General features: G+C 42.9%; 1 protein-coding gene across 2 annotated transcripts in view; it reads left to right on the top strand.

Moving 5' to 3' along the window:
- LOC126336659 (neither inactivation nor afterpotential protein C) overlaps nt 1-19439 on the top strand; it is a 340870-nt gene that overhangs the window by 35420 nt on the left and 286011 nt on the right. For both annotated transcript variants that reach the window (XM_050000600.1, XM_050000597.1), the window contains exons 3-4: nt 3384-3565; nt 15560-15664. In XM_050000600.1, the coding sequence (XP_049856557.1) occupies nt 3384-3565; nt 15560-15664 (287 nt within the window). The remainder of the gene's footprint in view (nt 1-3383; nt 3566-15559; nt 15665-19439) is intronic.

The following is a 19439-nucleotide window of genomic DNA, read 5'->3' as shown; positions in this document are numbered from 1 at the left end:
GAGGGCTGTTCGGAAAGTAAGGTGCGACCGGTCACTAATTGGAAACTACGGTGAAAATAAAAAATGTTTTATATGCAGCAGTTCGTAGGTTATTACAGTTACATTTCTACATTCTCGACGCTCGGACGTCGGCATTTGTCGTAACGTTGTACCAACTTTCCAATAACCCTCTTCATAGACGGTAGCCGCCAGTGCTTTCTACGAATTCTCTACGCTGGCCTGCTGTTCGTTGGCTGTGCCCAAATGTTGTCTTCATAGCCAGCGGCTCATGTGAGCAGAGATGAACATCAGAAGGACGAAAGTCAGTGCTGTATGGTGGGTGACCAACACTCCATCGAAAACGCTTCAGCAGCGTCCCATTGCCCCTGCCGTGTGCCGCCAAGAATATTGTCATCAAGAAGGAAACGCATGACAGTTATGTTATGTCGACTGTATGAAATCAGGTGAAATCTCTTATAGGCACACATATTTCGTGTGAGGCATTATTGTTCTAGACATCTTTACGTGCTCACTGTGCGATCGGGATTGAAAACAGCGACGTGACTCGATCTAGAGCAGATTTCAGTTTCCCACCAGACCTGCCCTCTATTTTAGCTAATAATGAGGCGAGTGTCGCTAGAGTTTTACGTTTTTGTGTGATGTCTGGACTTATTCCTAAAATATTGGGATTGAGATCTTAATGTGTTGTAAAGTGGTTTGCTCACCCATTGTTTCTAGAGCTGCGAAAGTGTTGCTGGTGCAGAATTTTGTGCACGAACTGAACTCTAGATTATGTCCCATAAATGTTCGATGCGACCTATGTCGAGCGATCTCCATGGCCAAATCATTCGCTCGAAATGTCCAGAATGTTCTTCAGACGAACCACGAACAATGATGACCCGGCGACATGATGCATTCTAATCCATAAAAATTCCATCGTTGTTGGGTAACATGAAGTCGATGAATGGCTGCAGATGGTCTCCAGGGAGCCGAACATAACCATTTCCAGTCAACTATCGGTTCAGTTGGACCAGAGGATCCAGTGAATTTCATGTAAAGACAGTCCACACCCTTATGAAGCCACCGCCAGCTTGCACAGTGCCTTGTTAATAACCTGGGTCCATCGCTTCGTGGGGTCTGCGCCACACTTCAGCCCCACCATCAGCTCTTCCCAGCTGAAATGGGGACTCATCTGACCAGACCACGGTTTTTCAGTTGTCTTGGATCCTATCGATACGGTCACGATCTCTGGAGAGGCGCTGCAGGCGATGTCCTGCTGTTAGCAAATGCACTCGCGTCGGTCGTCTGCTTCCATAGCTCATTAACACCAAATTTCGCCGCACTGTCCTAACGGAAACATTCGCTGTATGTCCCACATTGATTTCTGCGGTTACTTTAAAAAAAAAAAAAAAAAAAAAAAAAGCCCGAGGGAGGCCTCTAACCTCCGCCGGTACCAGTCGCACAGTCCACGACTGCAGCGCCCTAGACCGCTCGGCTAATCCCACGCGGCTCTGCGGTTACTCCATGTAGTGTTGCATGTCTCTTAGCACCGCTAACTCTATGCAAAAGTCACTTCTCTTGGTCGTTAAGTGAAGGCCGATGGCCATTGCGTTGTCCGTGGTGAGAGAAAATCTCTGAAATGTGCTATTCTCGGTACACTATTGACACTGTTGACCTTAGAATATTGAATTCCCTAACGACTTCCGAACTGAAATGTCCCAAGCGTCTAGCTCCAACTACCAATCCGTATTCAAAGTTATTTTAATTCCCATTGTGCTGCCATAACTGTGTCGGAAACCTTGCGTACACGATACTACAGCCTACATGTGCATGTCGCTATACCACGACTTTCAGTACAGAATGAATTTTTGATACATGACTTTCTGAAATGCGTATCAGGACATAAAAGGAAAGAGCAGACAAACTGCTGGCGAAAAATCATCTTCCAATTTTTTGTTTTGCCAGTAGTTTAACCAATAACTAACAGGCTCACGCCGATTCTTCAAAGAATCGATCACTGGATGACTCTAGTTATGGTGATTTGGGCTTCGTCTCAAGAAAGACTGGTTTTCCACGCTTCTCGATGTTTATGACATCATACCTCGTGTACTATGTGACGTACAATGACAACATTTTGCAAGTAAATTCAGTGGTATACATGAATGCTGTCTGCAGACTGTTTAGCGAACACAGTTAGTAGTAAAGAATTAATAAATCAAAACGTCATGTCTGGCGCAGAGGCTTTGCTGCATGAACGAGAATGTAGTAAGCGGTAAACATTTCACCTTTCATTATTTTCAGCGACATAAATGTATCGAAAAGGTTTGAAATTATTTGTAAACTTTGTTGTAAGCCACTGAGTGCTCTCATTCTCAAATGCTGTACTAATAATCTGCACACTGTGACTTGTGTTGCCCCAGGACATATTGGATGGTTCAGATGGCGCTGAGCGCTATGGGACTTAACATCTGAGGTCATTAGTCCCCTAGAACGTAGAACTACTTAAACCTAACTAACCCTAGGACATCACACACATCCATGCCCGAGGCAGGATTCGAACCTGCGACCGTAGCGGTCGCGCGATTCCAGTCTGAAGCGCCTAGAACCGCTTGGCAACACCGGCCGGCCCAGGACATATTGTATACACAATTTAAAATTTTATTACTTGTCTTCATTTGTTAAACCTTTAACGTGAGATTGTACATCATAATCAGTATGTTATGATAGTGCCTTAAACTTAAAAATTATATGAAATACTGAAACTCAAATTTTTGTTGCCCTGGAAATCTGCTACATAGGCAACCTGCAATTGAAAGCGGGAGACCGTTTTAGTCGTTTAGTAGATTAGAGTGTTTCATTTTTTTTTAATTATCGTTACTGGTATCACCTTTGCAACCTGGCGGTAACCGCACCCTGATGTTCGTAAGAGGCACGTATAAAATTCGCAAAAATGGCAATGCATGGCGCTCGCAAGTAAGCCTGGAAAAGCATAGTGTTTGCATATTACTGCCGACTTTCGCTTGGTTCACAGACAAAATGTTTCGAGCTTTTTTCGATCAGCGTGCTTCATTTAGAGGAAGTAGTTTTAAGAAATCTTTACAGTTTGGTTATTTTATGTGTGAAGTAATTAATTTTATGTTTGTCACCTACAATACATACGATGGTTCTGTAAATATTTGATTGCGTGAAAAATGGTATATAACTTTTCTATCCCTCTCAGCCTTTACATAAATCTAACAGAGTAATTATTTCGCTATAGCGTTGGTCTCAGCACTACAACATATTATATGATATCCTCAGAGAACGTGTGGCTCTTGCATAGGGTAAACTAATGTGCACATCGAGACTGGCTGAAGGTGATGTGTTAAAATGTGGAAGATACGGGAGCATTGATCTGCTTGCAGGTGGTAAGCGCGTCGCCGTGAAGATCCAGCCTGTGTCGGAGGACATCCTCCAGGACATTCGGGAGGAGTTCCGCGTACTGCGGGACCTATCGACCCACCCCAACCTGCCAGATTTCTACGGCGTCTACATGAAGAGGGCCACCAACAGGGTGGATCCCGACAAGCTCTGGTTCGTCATGGAGGTAAGCCCCGGAATCTTCTGATAGCTATTTGTCAAGACATTTGCGAATTAGTTACTCGCATGAACCATGGATTTATATTTGCTACGCTCATTATTATGTGGAACGTATCACTAATGAAATCTTCTCGAGTTATCATCCGAGTCATGGCGTCGTATTGCCGCAAAGTTTCGACAAGGCCTACCCGTGATCTTCAGGTGAAGAGTGTAGTTCATATCCAGCTTGTTCCTGTAAGCCGCCGAATTGCAGACTTCTCTTTTCCTAGGGCCCAACGGGTGGGGCAGTCGGGTGCCTGCGGAAGAAATATCGCGGCCTAGTGGTTAGTGGGCCTCTCGGCGCTGTGGTGGGAGTCCGGGCGTCGAACCCTAGTGCTGGCTCCTACTCCACCTATATCTCCAGCTCTTTAGAACGTTTCTAACGTTACTAGCTCCATATCCCATACTGAACTCTGTTGGAAACAGCTGTCCTGGGTAACAAGAACTTCATATGTTCTTATTGCCACTGCCTCTTTGATGACGGAATCCAATAAACTGCAGGCATGGCATAGCACGTTTCCCTGTGTAAAAAGAAACTTGTTCTTCATTGATGATGTGCTCTGACACTGCAGACTTCTCTGTTTTGTCGAGGTCCTGGCATGTTCTGAACAATGGTGCAAGATGCTTCGCTGGGCGATGTACTCCTTTCACACTCGCAGCTGATACTGTAGACTCCAGGTGCCCATATCCGTAGTTGATCTCTGACTTTCTGACTGATACAAGCATATTTTTGAGGAAATGAAATAATAATACTGCATTATTGGCCGGCAGATCCCGTTTGGGATTGTTATTGCGCCTGTAACAAGTCATTATATTTGACTTCACTTCGGCGACTTTCGCATCTTTGCGATGAAGACAGAATAAAATGATTACAACATAAACATAGTCAGCGAATGAAGAAAACTTCTGACCCCGCCGGGAATCGAACCTGACGTTCCGTGGTCTCGAGGCAGCGATGTTAACCACTAGACAATGAACTGCTGTCAGATTCTTGTTTCTAACCTTCGAGTGGAAAATGTTTTTCATGTTATGCTGCTCCATTATCCTGGCCCTGCATGTGAACCCGACTTTTTGTCTGAAGATGACAAGAGGAAACTCGTTGAAACATTGTGAGAACGTATCGTCACGACTCGATTGATATATGAGGCGCTTTTATCAATGAAATTCGTAGAGGTTGTTGGTATTCTAGTAAACGTTTCACTATGTTTACAATTAACTTACGTGTGCTTTGTGCAAACATGGCACATTTTCATAATACACTGAAGAGCCGAAGAAACTGGTACACTTGCGTAATATCGCGTAAGGTCCCCGCGAGCACGGAGAAGTGCCACAACATGGCGTGGAATGGACTCGACTAATGTCAGAAGTAGTGCTAGAGGGAGCTGACACCAGGAATCCTGCAGAGCTGTCCATAAATCCGTAAGAGCACTCAGGGGTGGAGATCTCTTCTGAACAGCACGTTGCAAGGCATCCGAGATACGCTCAATAATGATCAAGTCTGGGAAGTTTGGAGGCCAGAGGAAGCGTTTAAACTCAGAGGAGTGTCCCTGTAGCTACTCCGTAGCAATTCTGAACTTGTGAAGTGTCGCATTGTCCTGCTAGAATTGCCCCAGTCTGTCGACATGTACAATGGATGTGAGTGGATGCAGATGACCAGATAGGATGCTTACGTACATAGTCATATCTAGATGTATCAGGAGTCCCATATCACTCCAACTGCACGCACCCCGCACCATTACAAAGCCTTCACAAACTTGAGCAGTCCCGTGCTGACATGCAGGATCCATGGATTTATGAGGTTTTTTGTGATTTTAGGGCGCACAACTACAATGGTCATTACCGCCCTGACAAATTTAGGAATGTACCGCGAGGCACAAGGTTAAAACAGCAACTAAAGGGGACAACACTATAAAAGACGTATTAACAGGCATATGATTAAAAAACTACAGCATAATCAAACGTCCTTAGACAGGTGTGTCAAGTTGATAAAACGAAGAACGCGAGCAGCAGCTCCTGGGTCATCCGCTAAAATGGCATCCAGAGTACATGGCAGGCCAAGATCAAGACGCAGCGTAGTAAAATCCGGACAGTACGTTAAAATGTGGCGGACCGTCAGCAATTGCCCACACGGACAGAACGGCGCCGGCGCCGCAGTCAGCAGATAGCGATGGCTGAACTGGCAGTGTCCAATTCGTAGCCGGGCCAAAACGACCTCCTCCCGCCGAGAAGGACGTGAGGAGGACGTCCAAGCTGCGGGAAGAGGTTTCAAGGCCCGAAGCTTGTTGTCCCTAAGTGCAGCCCAATCGGCATGCCACAGCGATAAAATTCGCGGACAAATGACCGTGCTACAATATGATGAAGGGACACAACAAGAAGCCGTCCGAGGCTGGAGGACCGCAGCCTTGGCCGCGGCATCTGCAGCTTCGTTCCCAGGGATACCGACATGGCCAGGAACCCACATAAAGCTAACTGGAGACCCGTCGTCCACCAGCTGCTGAAGATAGCGTTGGATCCGGTGCACGAAAGGGTGAACCGGATACGGATCATTGAGGCTCTGGATGGCGCTCAGAGAATCGGAGCAGATGACATAAGCAGAATGTCGGTGGCGGCAGACGTAAAGAACAGCCTGGTAGAGGGCAAAGAGCTCAGCTGTGAAGACCGAACAATGGCCATGTAGCCGGTATTTGAAACTTTGTGCCCCGACAATAAAAGAACACCCGACCCCGTCATTGGTCTTAGAGCCATTTGTACAAATGAAGGTCATATTAATGAACTTCGAACGAAGTTCGACAAAACGGGAGTGGTATACCGAACCGGGGGTAACCTCCTTTGGGAGCGAGTGGAGGTCAAGGTGAACGCGAACCTGAACCTGGAGCCAAGGTGGCGTGTGGCTCTCGCCCACTCTAAAGGTTGCAGGGAGTGAAAAATCAAGGTGTTGAAGGAGGCGACGAAAGCGAACTCCAGGGGTAGCAGGGCAGAGACATATAACCCGTATTGACGGTCTATAGAGTCGTCAAAAAAGGAACGATACGATGGGTGGTCGGGCATTGACAGTAGCCGACCGGCGTAACGACAAAGCAGTATATCGCGCCGGTAGGTGAGTGGCAATTCACCGGCTTCAGCATGAAGACTCTGGACGGGACTAGTATAAAACGCTCCAATCGCAAGCCGTAAATCCCGATGTTGTATGGAGTTGAGGCGGCGTAAGATGGACGGCCGTGCAGAGGAGTATACGAAGCACCCATAATCCAGCTTGGAGCGGACGATCGACCGATATAGGCGAAGTAGGACGGTTCGATCCGCTCCCCACGACGTGCCACTGAGAACACGGAGGACATTTAGAGAACGGGTACAACGGGCAGCCAAATATGACACATGTGGAGACCAACTAAGTTTCCTGTCAAATGTAACCCCTAAAAATTTTGTTGTCTCCACGAATGGGAGAGGAACGGGGCCGTGTCGTAAGGACGATACTCTTGGACGTTCATCTGCTCGATACAATTTGAAACGAGCCCCGTTCGTCAGAGTCTCAGGCAACATGTTCCCAGTCATCACAGTCCCACGTCGGTGTTGATGGGCTCAGGCGAGGCCTAAATCTTTGTTATCAAGGGTGCAGTGATCAAGGGTACACGAGTGGACCTTCGGCTCCTGAAGTCCATATCGAAGATGTTTTGTTTAATGGCTCGCACGCTGACACTTGTTGATGGCCCAGCATTGAAATCTGCAGCAATGTGTGGAAGTGATGCACTTCTATTACGTTGAACAATTCTGTTCACTCGTCGTTGGTCCCGTTTTTGCAGGATATTTTTCCGGCTGCAGCGATGTCGGAGATTCGATGTTTTACCGGATTCCTAGTATTCACGGTACACTCGTGAAATGATCGCACGGGAAAACTCCCTCTTCATCGCTAATTCTGAGATGCTCTGTCCCAACACTCGTGCGCCGACTGTAACACGACGTTCAAACTCACTTAAATCTTGCTAACCTACCATTGTAACAGCAGTAACTGACTTACATGTATTGTCTCATATAGGCGTTTCCGACCGCACTGCAGTATTCTGACTTTTTACATATCTCTGTATTGAATACGCGTGCTTATACCACTTTCTTTGGCGATTCGGCGTAATTTTGTTTGTATGAAAATTAAATCTAATGCTATTTTCAAGATGAAGATGAGTTTTAACACCATGATGAGTTATTTGGCTTGGTCCCATTACTGGTGTTATGCCGTTGCCTTCCTCCAAGCTTTGAACTGACCCAGTCAGTTATAGGTGGACCTACAGTTTCATGTGGGCTCTCTACCATTACGTAACTTGACATATTTCACTTGGAAATCAGTCAGATGCACTGAAATGATATGAAGGATCGTTTGGGATGAAATTAATGATGTGCAGTAACATAATGTGATGTCAGTGCAAACCGTTCAGATGTGATGGATGTGTAGCGATAACTGTAAATTTGCACCACATCGGGACTCGAACCCAGATTTCCTGCTAATGACTTACAATCACCTTAACGATTATACTACTAAGGGCGCCTGAAAACGTGACTCAGACTGTCACTGATCTTTCCACCTGTGATAAGATTTGAAAGCAAATAAATCACCCGGTCGGGATGGCATCCCAATTCGGTTTTACGAGGAGTACTCTACGGCATTGATCCCTTACCTAGCTTGCGTTTATCATGAATCTGTCGCCCAGCACAAAGTCCCAAGTGATAGGAAAAAAAGCACACGTGACTCCAGTATACAAGAAGGGTAAAGGTACGGACCCCTCAAAATTACAGACCAATATCCCTAACTTCAGTTTGCTGCCAAATGACGGAACGTTTTTTTAGGTCAAATATAATGAACTTCCTTGAGACTGAGAAGCTTACGTCCACGAATCAACAAGGTGTTAGAAAGCATTCCTCGTGCCAAACTCAGCTTGCCCTTTTCTCAAATGATATACTGCGAGCAACGGATGAAGGGCAACAGGCAGATTCTACATTTCTAAATGTCCGGAAATTTGACACGATGACCCATTATACTGATAACGAAGATAGGAGAGTAAGGAATAAGTTCGCAGATATGTGAGTGACTTGAAGACTTCTTAAGTAATGGAACCCAGTGTGCTGTCCTCGACGGCGAGTGCTCACGAGAGACAAGGGTATCGTCAGCAGTGCACCAGGGAAGTGTGATAGGACCACTGTTGTTCTCTGTGCACGTAAATGATATCCTGGACAGGGTGGCCAGCAATATGCGGTTGTTTGCTGATGATGCAGTGGTGTACAGTAAAGTGTCGATGTTGAGTGGAGTGATTATAGAAAGATACAAGATGACTTAGACAAAATTTCCAGGTGGTGTGATGAATAGCTTTAAATTTCGAAAACTGTAGGTTAATGAGGATGAATAGGAAGAAAAAAACCTGTAATATTGGGTACAGTATTACTAGTGTCTGGCTTGACACAGTCAAATTGTTTAAACAGCTTGGCGTAACGTTACAAAGCGATATGGAATATAAAGGGCTGTGAGAACCGTGGTAGGGAAGGTAAATGGTCGACTTCGGTTTGTTGGAAGAATTTTAGGAAACAGTGGTTCACCTGTAAAAGAGACCGCATACAGGATGTTGATGCAACCTGTTCTCGAGTACTGCTCGAGTGTTTGGGATCCGCACCAGGTCGAACTGACGAAGTAATTCAGACATCGAAGTAGTTCAGAGACGGAACGCTAAATTTGTTACCGCTGGGTTCAAACAACAGGTAAGTGTTAGGGAGATGCTTCGGGAACTCAAATGGGAATCCCTGGAGGCGAATCGACGTTCTTTCCGATAACACTATGACAAAAATTTAGAGAACCGGCATTTGAAGCTGACTGCCAAATGACACTACTGCCGTCAACATACATTGCGAGTAAGATAAAATAAGATGCGAAAAATTAAGGCTCATAAGGAGGCATATAGACAGTCGTTTTTCCCTGGTTCTACTTGCGAGTGGAACAGAAAAGGAAATGACAAGTACTGGTACACGGCACCCTCCGCCACGCACCTTACGGTGGCTTGCGGAGTATCTCTGTAGATGTAGATGTAGATGTAGAAAACCGATAACTCCTACCGCAGCTTCTCTCGCATATCATGTGAAAATAGGAGTGCTGGAGGACTCTAGCACCAATTTTCAATTTTCGTGACAGTAGAGACCCATGTTCAGCGCATTTGTTTACATTTGTGACGTCATGTGGGCAGGTCAGTGCCCTACCCGAGACGTGACAAGCTCCATCCTCCTTATCGGTGGCGTCATCACTCTGCTGTACTACTAGGACGTTGACAGTGATACACAGTTGTACGGGTAGGTTTACTGATGGGGAGTCGGTCGATATCTTCTTATTCTATGGAGGTTCACTGACTGCTATGGATGAACGGCCCAACGACACAATTCTGAGCTGTTCCCGCAGCGTCGGAAATCACGCCACAGTACAATATTTCGCCTCAGGGTGTTTGCATTACTCTGTGTTGTATGTTGTATGTATTGTTTATTGCATATTACACCTACCAGATTATTCTACAATTCACACTTAAGTGCCAGGCAGAGTGTTTTTCGAACAACCTTCAGACTATTACTCTACCGTTCCACTCTCTAATAGCACGTAGGAAAAATGAACACTTACATCTTTCTGTACGAGCTCTTATTTGTCTTATTTTGTTACTGTGATCGTTTATCCCTAAGTAGGGTGGAGACAGTAAAATACGATGCTAATCCCAAAAGTAAGGTCTCCTATTCTCTTATAAGTTGCATTCCGGACAATAAACACTCAAATCTAGAGACTGTCATTTCAACCAAATACTTAGGAATTACAATTACGAACAAATTAAATTCGAACGATAAAATAGATAATGCTGTGGGGAAGGCAAACCAAAGACTGTGTTTTATTGGCAGAACACTCTGAAGATGGAACAGGTCTATTAAATAATCTGGAGCATGTTGAACCCACAGTTGAAATTAATGTTAACGAAAACCACCTCAACTGCATTTTTTACACATTTATTGTGATACGACCGGTTTCATTACTTTGAACATCTTCAGGTTGCCGAGTTTTGCTGAAGTCAAGACAACCAGACCATCCATGTCTTGATTTCAGCACAACTCGCCAGCTCGAAGACGTTCAAATAAACAAAACCGGTCGTGTTACAATAAATGTTTAAAAGATACAGCTGAGATGTTTTTCATTAATCGCTACCCGAATCTACTAAAGAGACAGCCTACACTACGCTTGTCCGTCCTCTATTAGAGTATTATTGTGCCGTGTGGGGTCCTTACCAGGTAGGATTGACGGAGGGTACAGAAGGAGTTCAAAGAAGAGCAGCTCGTTTTGTATTATCGCGAAACAGGGGAGAGAGTGTCACGGATATGACAAGTGAGTTGCAGTGGCAGTCATTAAAGCAAAGACGGTATTCGTTACGGCGAGATCTTTTCACGTAATTTCAGTCACCAACTTTGTCCTTTGAATGCGAAAATACGAGGGTAATCCCAAAAGTAAAGTCTCCTATCTTTTTATAAGTACATAGACCTGTGTATTTCCACAATGGTTTGCATCAGTTCATAGCTTGAACATTTAGCTATTTTTCGACATAATCACCATTTCTGTCGATGAATTTTTGTAGACGCTATGGCAGTTTTTGTATGCCCATCTCATACCAGCTCGTCGCCATGCTGTTCAGAAAGTTATGAAGCTGTTCTTTCACCTCGTCGTCGGAGCTGAATCGCTGGGACCACAATAAACGCTGACAGGTACTGTGAGACTCTGAGAAAACTCAAACGGGCAATTCAGAACCGGAGAAGAGGGACGTTGAGCAAGATCGTACACATTCTCCTACACATTCTCCATGACAACGCTCGCCCACACACGGCTCGACAAACCATTGCTCTCCAGCAACAGTTTCAGTGGAACATAACCACCCACCCACCCTATAGTCTTGACTTCGCGTCTTGTTCCCTAGGTTAAAATAACATTGGCCTGAAAGCGATTCAGCTCCGACGACGAAGTGAAGGAAGAGGTTCATAACATTCTGAACAACATGGCGGCGAGCTGGTATGACATGGGCATACAAAAACTGCCACAGCGTCTACAAAAATGCATCGACAGAAATGGTGATTATGTCGAAAAATAGCTAAATGTTCAAGCTGTAAACTGATGTAAACCATTGTAGAAATACACAGGTCTATGTACTTATAAAAAGATAGGAGACTTTACTTTTGGGATTACCCTCGTATTTTCGCATTCAAAGGACAAAGTTGGTGACTGAAATTACGTGAAAAGATCTCGCCGTAACGAATACCGTCTTTGCTTTAATGACTGCCACTGCAACTCACTTGTCATATCCGTGACACTCTCTCCCCTGTTTCGCGATAATACAAAACGAGCTGCTCTTCTTTGAACTCCTTCTGTACCCTCCGTCAATCCTACCTGGTAAGGACCCCACACGGCACAATAATACTCTAATAGAGGACGGACAAGCGTAGTGTAGGCTGTCTCTTTAGTAGATTCGGGTAGCGATTAATGAAAAACATCTCAGCTGTATCTTTTAAACATTTATTGTAACACGACCGGTTTTGTTTATTTGAACGTCTTCGAGCTGGCGAGTTGTGCTGAAATCAAGACATGGATGGTCTGGTTGTCTTGACTTCAGCAAAACTCAGCAACCTGAAGATGTTCAAAGTAATGAAACCGGTCGTATCACAATAAATGTGTAAAAAATGCAGTTGAGGTGGTTTTCGTTAACATTAATTTCAACTGTGGGTTCAACATGCTCCAGATTATTTAATAGACCTGTTCCATCTTCAGAGTGTTCTGCCAATAAAACACAGTCTTTGGTTTGCCTTCCCCACAGCATTATCTATTTTATCGTTCCAATTTAATTTGTTCGTAATTGTAATTCCTAAGTATTTGGTTGAAATGACAGTCTCTAGATTTGAGTGTTTATTGTCCGGAATGCAACGGATTTCTTTTAGTACTCATGTGGACGTCCTCATACTTTCCCTTATTCAGAGTTAATCGTCACTTTCCGCATCATACAGATATCGTGTATAAGTCATCTTGAAATTGGTTTTGAGATTCTCATGACTTTACTAGACGCTAAATGACGAAATCATCTGCAGGTAATGTAAGAGTGTTGCTCAGGTTGTTTCATAAAGCGTTTATGTAGTATTACAGAGTTCTTCAGAGAGGTTCTCCATGCAGCAAAGGTTCCGTTCATCGGTCTTACTTTGTTGGGTGCTGTTATGACTCACTATTATTCTTTAAATTCTTTCAGAACTAAATGTAGCTTTTGGGATCTTTGAAGCTTCGAAAGTCGAGCAGAGTTTTCTTTGACGCTTGCTCTTCCTTTCGAGCTTCAGTTTATTTCCAGTGACAAACAAGCGATAATTCAAGTTCATGTGTAGGACCTATGAATCTGGAAACACACCATCAGGCTTCAAGAAACATCACATACACACGATACCGAAGATAGCAAAGGCAGAAAAGTGCGAGAACTGTTGCAGAATCAGCTTAAACGGAAAACACATCCACATTACTTTCGAGAGTAAAATACAGAAGAACGGAAAAGATCATGGAGGATATGTTTGATGGTGATCAGTTTGGCTTTTGAGAGGTAAAGGCTCCAGAGAGGCAGCTCTGATGTAACTGACAGTGGTAGCAATACTTAAGAAAAATCAAGACTTGTCCAAAGGATTTTTCAATCTGAAAAAAAGATACTTCCGATTTAAAATGGTCCAAGATGTCCAAAATTTTCCGAGAAATAGATGTAAGCTACAGGGAAAGAATATGTATAAGAACCATGAAGGAACAGTTAGAAAGGAGGACTAAGAAAGAAGTGCTCGGATTAAGAAAGGTGTAAGACAAGGGTGTCTTCTTTCATCCCGACTATTCAATGACGGAAATAAAAGGATGATTTAAGAGTGGATCAAATTTTAATGTGAAAGGATATCAATGATAACAGTCCTTGATGAAATTATTATCCTCAGTGAAGGTCAAGAAGCATACCGGACTTGCTGAATGGAAAGAAGAGTCTAATGAGTATTGAATATGGACTGAAAGTAAACCGAAGAAAGACGAAAGTAATGGGAAGAAGCATAAATGAGATTGACTTTGCACTTAGCATCAAACCTGACTACTTCGAAGTAAACGAAGTTAAGGAATTACGTTACGCAGGAAGCAAAATAACACGTGACGGACAAAGCAAGGGGGACTTCAAAAGCAGATTAGCGCATGCAAAGACGGTACTCCCGGCCTATGGAACCCTGCTAGTATCAAACATCGACCCAAATCGCAGGAAGAAATTTCTGAAAAAATATTTTACAGCACAGAATTGTGTGGTAGTGAATCGTGGACTGCGGAAAAACCGGAAACGAAGAGAATCGATGCGTTTAGAGGTGTGGTGCTATAGAAGGAAGTTGAAAATTAGGTTGACTGATCGGACAAAATGGTTCAAATGGCTCTGAGTACTATGGGACTTAACCTCTGAGGTCAGCAGTCCTCTAGAACTTAGAACTACTTAAATCTACTACGTAACCTACGGACATCACATACATCCATGCCCGAGGCGGGATTCGAATCTGCGACCGTAGCGGTCGAGTAGTTCCAGACTGAAGCGTCTAGAACCGCTCGGCCACTCCGATCGGCACTGATCGGAGAAAGAATGAGGAAGTTCTCAGTAAAATTAGAGAGGAAGGAACACATGGAAAACATTGACAGGAAGGAGGGATAGGATGATAAAAAATTTGTTACGACGGGTGATACAAGAGGCAGCTGTAGAGGGTAAAAACTCTAGAAGAAGACAGAGTCTGTAATACATTGAACAAATAATTGAGGACGTAAGGAGTATATGCTACTCTGAGGTAACGAGGTTCGCAGAATAGGGAAATTCGTAACAGGCCATATCAAACCAAACGGAAGAGCCTCTGCTGAAAACAAAAACAAAATCTTATCGTTCGCCCGATACTGGAGCAATCAGTGTAGATAGTTTTAGTTGGATTAGCTGTTGAAAACTAAGTTAAAACACCTGTCGGAAGGTCGCTGGATCGGTAATCTCATTTTCTCCCGGAGGACTGGTGTAGACGTTCCACGTACCGGGTTTCTTGCCATGGAAGTATAGCAAAAAGAGATCTTCTTTCACGTTTCAGCGCAGGAAGATTAAAGTCGTTTCTCGAAGCTTCCAGTCACACTGAAACTGTTTTGCCTGATCTGGGTCGGTTCGTAAAGATCCTATACGGATAGTGGTGAAGAAAAACTGAGTGACATGAATGATTGGGCATCTGGAGAACTGTCTCTCCATAATTTGCGAGTAGTTGTTGTCATCGGACTCTTGCGTCGGCACTCGCCCATAGTAGTTAACTATTTGTCTCATTGTGTTTCATTAACTCATAGGCAACGGCTCTGTACCTGGATTACTCCGCCGATAGAAAACAACAGGATCGTCTGAATGATTACTACTGAGTCCCCTTTCTTCTGCTTCCACTGTTTGCAATTTTCGATCAGGAACGCGAATTCAAAAAACGCTTACATCTGAATCCTTTCCAACAAATGTCACAATTCGTTTATTAACCAAATTAACATAACCTGATTACAATATCGATATTGAGTTCTTTCTGAAAGCATTTAATCACGATGTCTATGTTTAGTTGTAATCCATTTCTATAAAGCTCAATGGCTCAATTCTGGCTGTAAAGTTGTAGCATACTATACGTGTGTGTCCTGTTGTGTTAGCTTATGGATCTATTTGCATGTGAACGTGAGGGAAATTTTCATGGAGAGCTTACATTCTGCTGCTGTCATTTCTTTACATACCAAACATCAGTATGGAGATAGTTTGTTAATTTTATTGGATATAGTATTTTCAGTATATTTTACACATTTATACGTCTGACTGCAACTGCTAAGAAAGAAACTCGGTTTATGTATACTGTAACAACTGTGTTCTTCTTGTTTTAGCTGTGCGATGGCGGTCCAGTTACGGACTTGGTACAGGGACTGCACAAGCAGAACAGGAAGATGAACGAAGACCACATTGCGTATATACTCAAAGAGAGCGTCAAGGTGAGTCTGCAGCATACTCAGTCTAGCCTTCAGAAGTGCTCCACTTGAGACTGTAGTAGTTTCGGTATTTCGGTAACAGAAATGGTTGCAACCATCTGCCTCGACTACAAGAGGATATCGTTTTGGATAAATAGTGTGTCCACGCCTTCTAGTAGGGCCAAGATCGTATATAGAGTGAAAAACTGGAGAAAGGGAGGACCATAATCGATTCTTACTTTTAATTTTTAAATTCACACGAGGAAAGGAAAATTTTATACTTACTATTGTCAGTACCTGCAATGAGAAGCAAATTTAATATATCTAGCTATCAGAAAAATTTCGAAAACAATGAGCGCAAAATCTGAACCGATCTATTTTTATACACTTAAAGGTGACCATGATACATGTAATCTCAAGTTGCTACATCCTTCTGTTTTAGAGATTTTTGTGTTATGATAAGTGATTAGTAACCTCTTAGCGATTATCCTAAACTGCGATCCCTGCACTGCTGACGTAATTTCCTATTCTCGGCCGTGGAGATGCTACTCGATCGTTTACTTTCAGAAAACAATAGTGTGCGTTCCGAACTCTTCAAACGTTTATTCTTTAAATCAGGAAAGAAATCCAGTATGTGTTCCTATATTAGTACACTTTTCACTAGATTCATCAAAACAATATGGCAAAAAATTACCTGAATCTGAATCGAGTAAACAGTATATTTCAGTCTAGCGAAACTTTCCAGTTACGTTATTTTATTATATGTGTAATGTAGCTTTGTCGTCTCTTTATAAGAGAAGCATAAACATTTCAGTTAATGCATGCCAATACAATAGAATTTGTGTTGCGGGTGACACAAGGAAGTTAAACAGCGGTTCAGAAATACGTAACCGGTATATTAACCCGTGTCGCTCATCTTCCGACATATCTCCTTTTCCAAAATTGATATGCTGCAAGAAGACTTTTCCTAATAAATGTCCAAAAACTTACCTGCAGAATCCGTGAAAACCATATTCATCTAGAACTGCATTAATACTGAGGCGTTACCATAGTAACGTGAACGATGTCTTGTTACGCAATCGGTCGTGGAAGAAAAGCGAAGTAGCCGCGCCAGGTACGCTTTAGCTATTACGGATCATCTCTGAAGGAATGAACCATAAGTGACCACATGGCAATTTGTCCAACATCGCAATATGTCCAAAATGATAAAACATCGGTTGAAAGCTATAATACATTCGTCGTCTGATACAGCACTCACTCATATTAGTCCAGCAGCTTCGAATGCTGCGAATGAAGAATTTCTAAATAAATCGGTAGACTACATAGCAAGTTCTGTTCCTCAGTCTAATCTGTTGGCTTTTTATGGCCGGCTCAAAACGATAGTTTTTCCAGAAACTACTCTCACCAGTGATCGACTTCGGGAGCGCTAAGTAAGTTGCCACTGAAGAATCTGATAAACACGTGGTATAGAAAATCCATTATATTCAAAATAAATTCGAGCACTCCCTTTTTGATCTTCCTTTCTTATTGATCCCTCTTATACTACGTATTATTATCCGACTTTATGCATAGTGAACATTACTTTTCCTTGACATAATATTAAGAAAGTTACAGTAGTATTACAGCGGTGTCTACCTTGTATGATATTACTGAGATAGACTTCGTCAGTTAATGTGTGGTGTCACAAAGTTTTTGACACTAGCATTAGTATTCCTGCCGCTGGCGCAAACACAGTAGTAGTGTACCAACCATCCAGACCATTTTGCGATTAAATGACCTTGAAAAGTGCTAAGAGCGCCAGCTTGCCCATAGCATCAGTGTCAATGATCTAGATCTTGACCTCATGACTTAATTATATCCCTTCTCTCCCAGTTCTCCCTACCATCCCCTTGCCTTATCTCCAGCCAATCCTTGTGCAGCACTAAAAATGAAACGACCAATCAAAGCAATGCCCCTTTTCTCCTACCATCCTCCCTATCTCCAACCAGTCAAAAAAATCTAACTATCACAGCTCTGCTTTATTTTCCTTCCACCCCCTCTCTCGAACTAATCAGAACGTAGTATTAAAAATGGCGCCAGATGCGCAGTAATAAACTACATGACCCTCAGTTTAAAGTCAAAGATATGCATTATTTCTGTATGTGCATGCGAAGACACTCATGTCTCTGTATTTTGTATGCCAAATACAGTATTTGTTACAAACATGTGATCTATCTGTATTTCATATGCAAATATTATACTGTATTCCTTAAACACACATATAATCACACTCATGCAGAGTAGTCCCTTACTCTCTCTCTCTCTCTCTTCTCTCATACACAGCAACCACTTCTTCTCTCTCCATCTCTCTCTCACTTACCCTCTCTCCGTCTCCTACCTCCACCCCTCATTCTCTTCTCTGTCTCTCTTTCTCCACATTTGCCTTATAATTCTATATTACTGGGGGAGTGAAATGAAAAAAAATGTAGTTGTAAATGTTGACTATGACACACAGCGAAAATATAGGAATTTAATGCACTTTCTACATCGTCTTCCACACTTTTTACATTATCACAGTAGTAACTTGCAATTTGAGTAGATATTGGAGACACAGCCAAGTTCTCACTGCTGTATCTGCCTTAGTGATATCGAAACAGCACTGAATACCGCTTAACGGATAAACTATGTACAATATGAATAACATATCTTTCATGTATTCATGGACCAGGTTCTTATACTGGAACAAAAACGATTCTGTCATTCATAGCTATTGTACACTTCAAAACAACATAGTGTTCCGAATCTTTAAAGCACTCTGCACACTTCCTGGCTCTATTGTTTTCAGTTCTTCTGTTGAATAAAAGCCCTTGCCCACAATCTGATGTATGATGAAAAATAACCTACTTGAAGTTTCCGAATGAACTTTTTTTGGAGACATTTCTCAACAAATGGAATGTCTCCATATGCAACATTCCAGTCTTTCGGTTTATTTTCGTCAGATATCGTACGTTTTTAGGTTTTGCGAAAGTTCTTCTTCAACAGCTATTATTTCATTAATACATGAAATACTGCACATATAACCAAATTTCAACAGCTGTAATAAAATTGACCTGACACTGAACTGCATATTGTGGACAATCTTATTTTCAAACACTTTATAGCTTCTTCATGTGCAGGACGAAGATCACTTATCCTTCCCAAGCTCGGCGCCAATTCATTTCCACTCTTTAATCTGATTTACAGTGTAGTGCAAGCTATCGAAAATTTTCAGCAGCTTGTTTTGCCTTGTGAAGTCCATTTTCTACTCATCTGAAAGATAAAAAAATTTATAAGATTAGTTTAGGGGATGACCAACACATGGTTTTATTCGACAACCGTGTGCCATTAAGTAGAGATTACCTTCGGTTCAGACTCATTTCCACTCTTTAATGTGTATCGCATGTGCTGCGAGGTATTTTAAAAGTTTCAGCTGCCATTTTGATCGAGAAACATGCAGAAATAACAAGTTTCACCTTTCTCAGATCTTCTGCTGTCTATTTAGCTCGTTTTGTCTTGTTTACGTATTTCCTTACCGTCTGTAACATAAAGAAAATGATCAGTGCTGTTACCCTCCGAATGCATAGTTTCGTTCAATGACCAAGTAATGCAAAGTAGGGCTAACCTTGATGTTGTGTAATCGATAGTATGAGGCAAGTAACGGTTATCTGCGGTGACACTGTTACTCACTCGAAGTCCAAACACCAACTGAGATGATAGCTCACACTATGCCTCTTAAATACTGTTCAGCTGACCACTGCACTCACCATCTTACATGACAGAG

This window comes from Schistocerca gregaria, chromosome 2 (assembly GCF_023897955.1).
Source record: "Schistocerca gregaria isolate iqSchGreg1 chromosome 2, iqSchGreg1.2, whole genome shotgun sequence".
In the NCBI taxonomy this organism is placed as follows: Eukaryota; Metazoa; Arthropoda; class Insecta; order Orthoptera; family Acrididae; genus Schistocerca; species Schistocerca gregaria.
The sequence above is the reverse complement of the archived record's forward strand: the minus strand, read 5'-3'. Positions and strand labels throughout refer to the sequence as shown.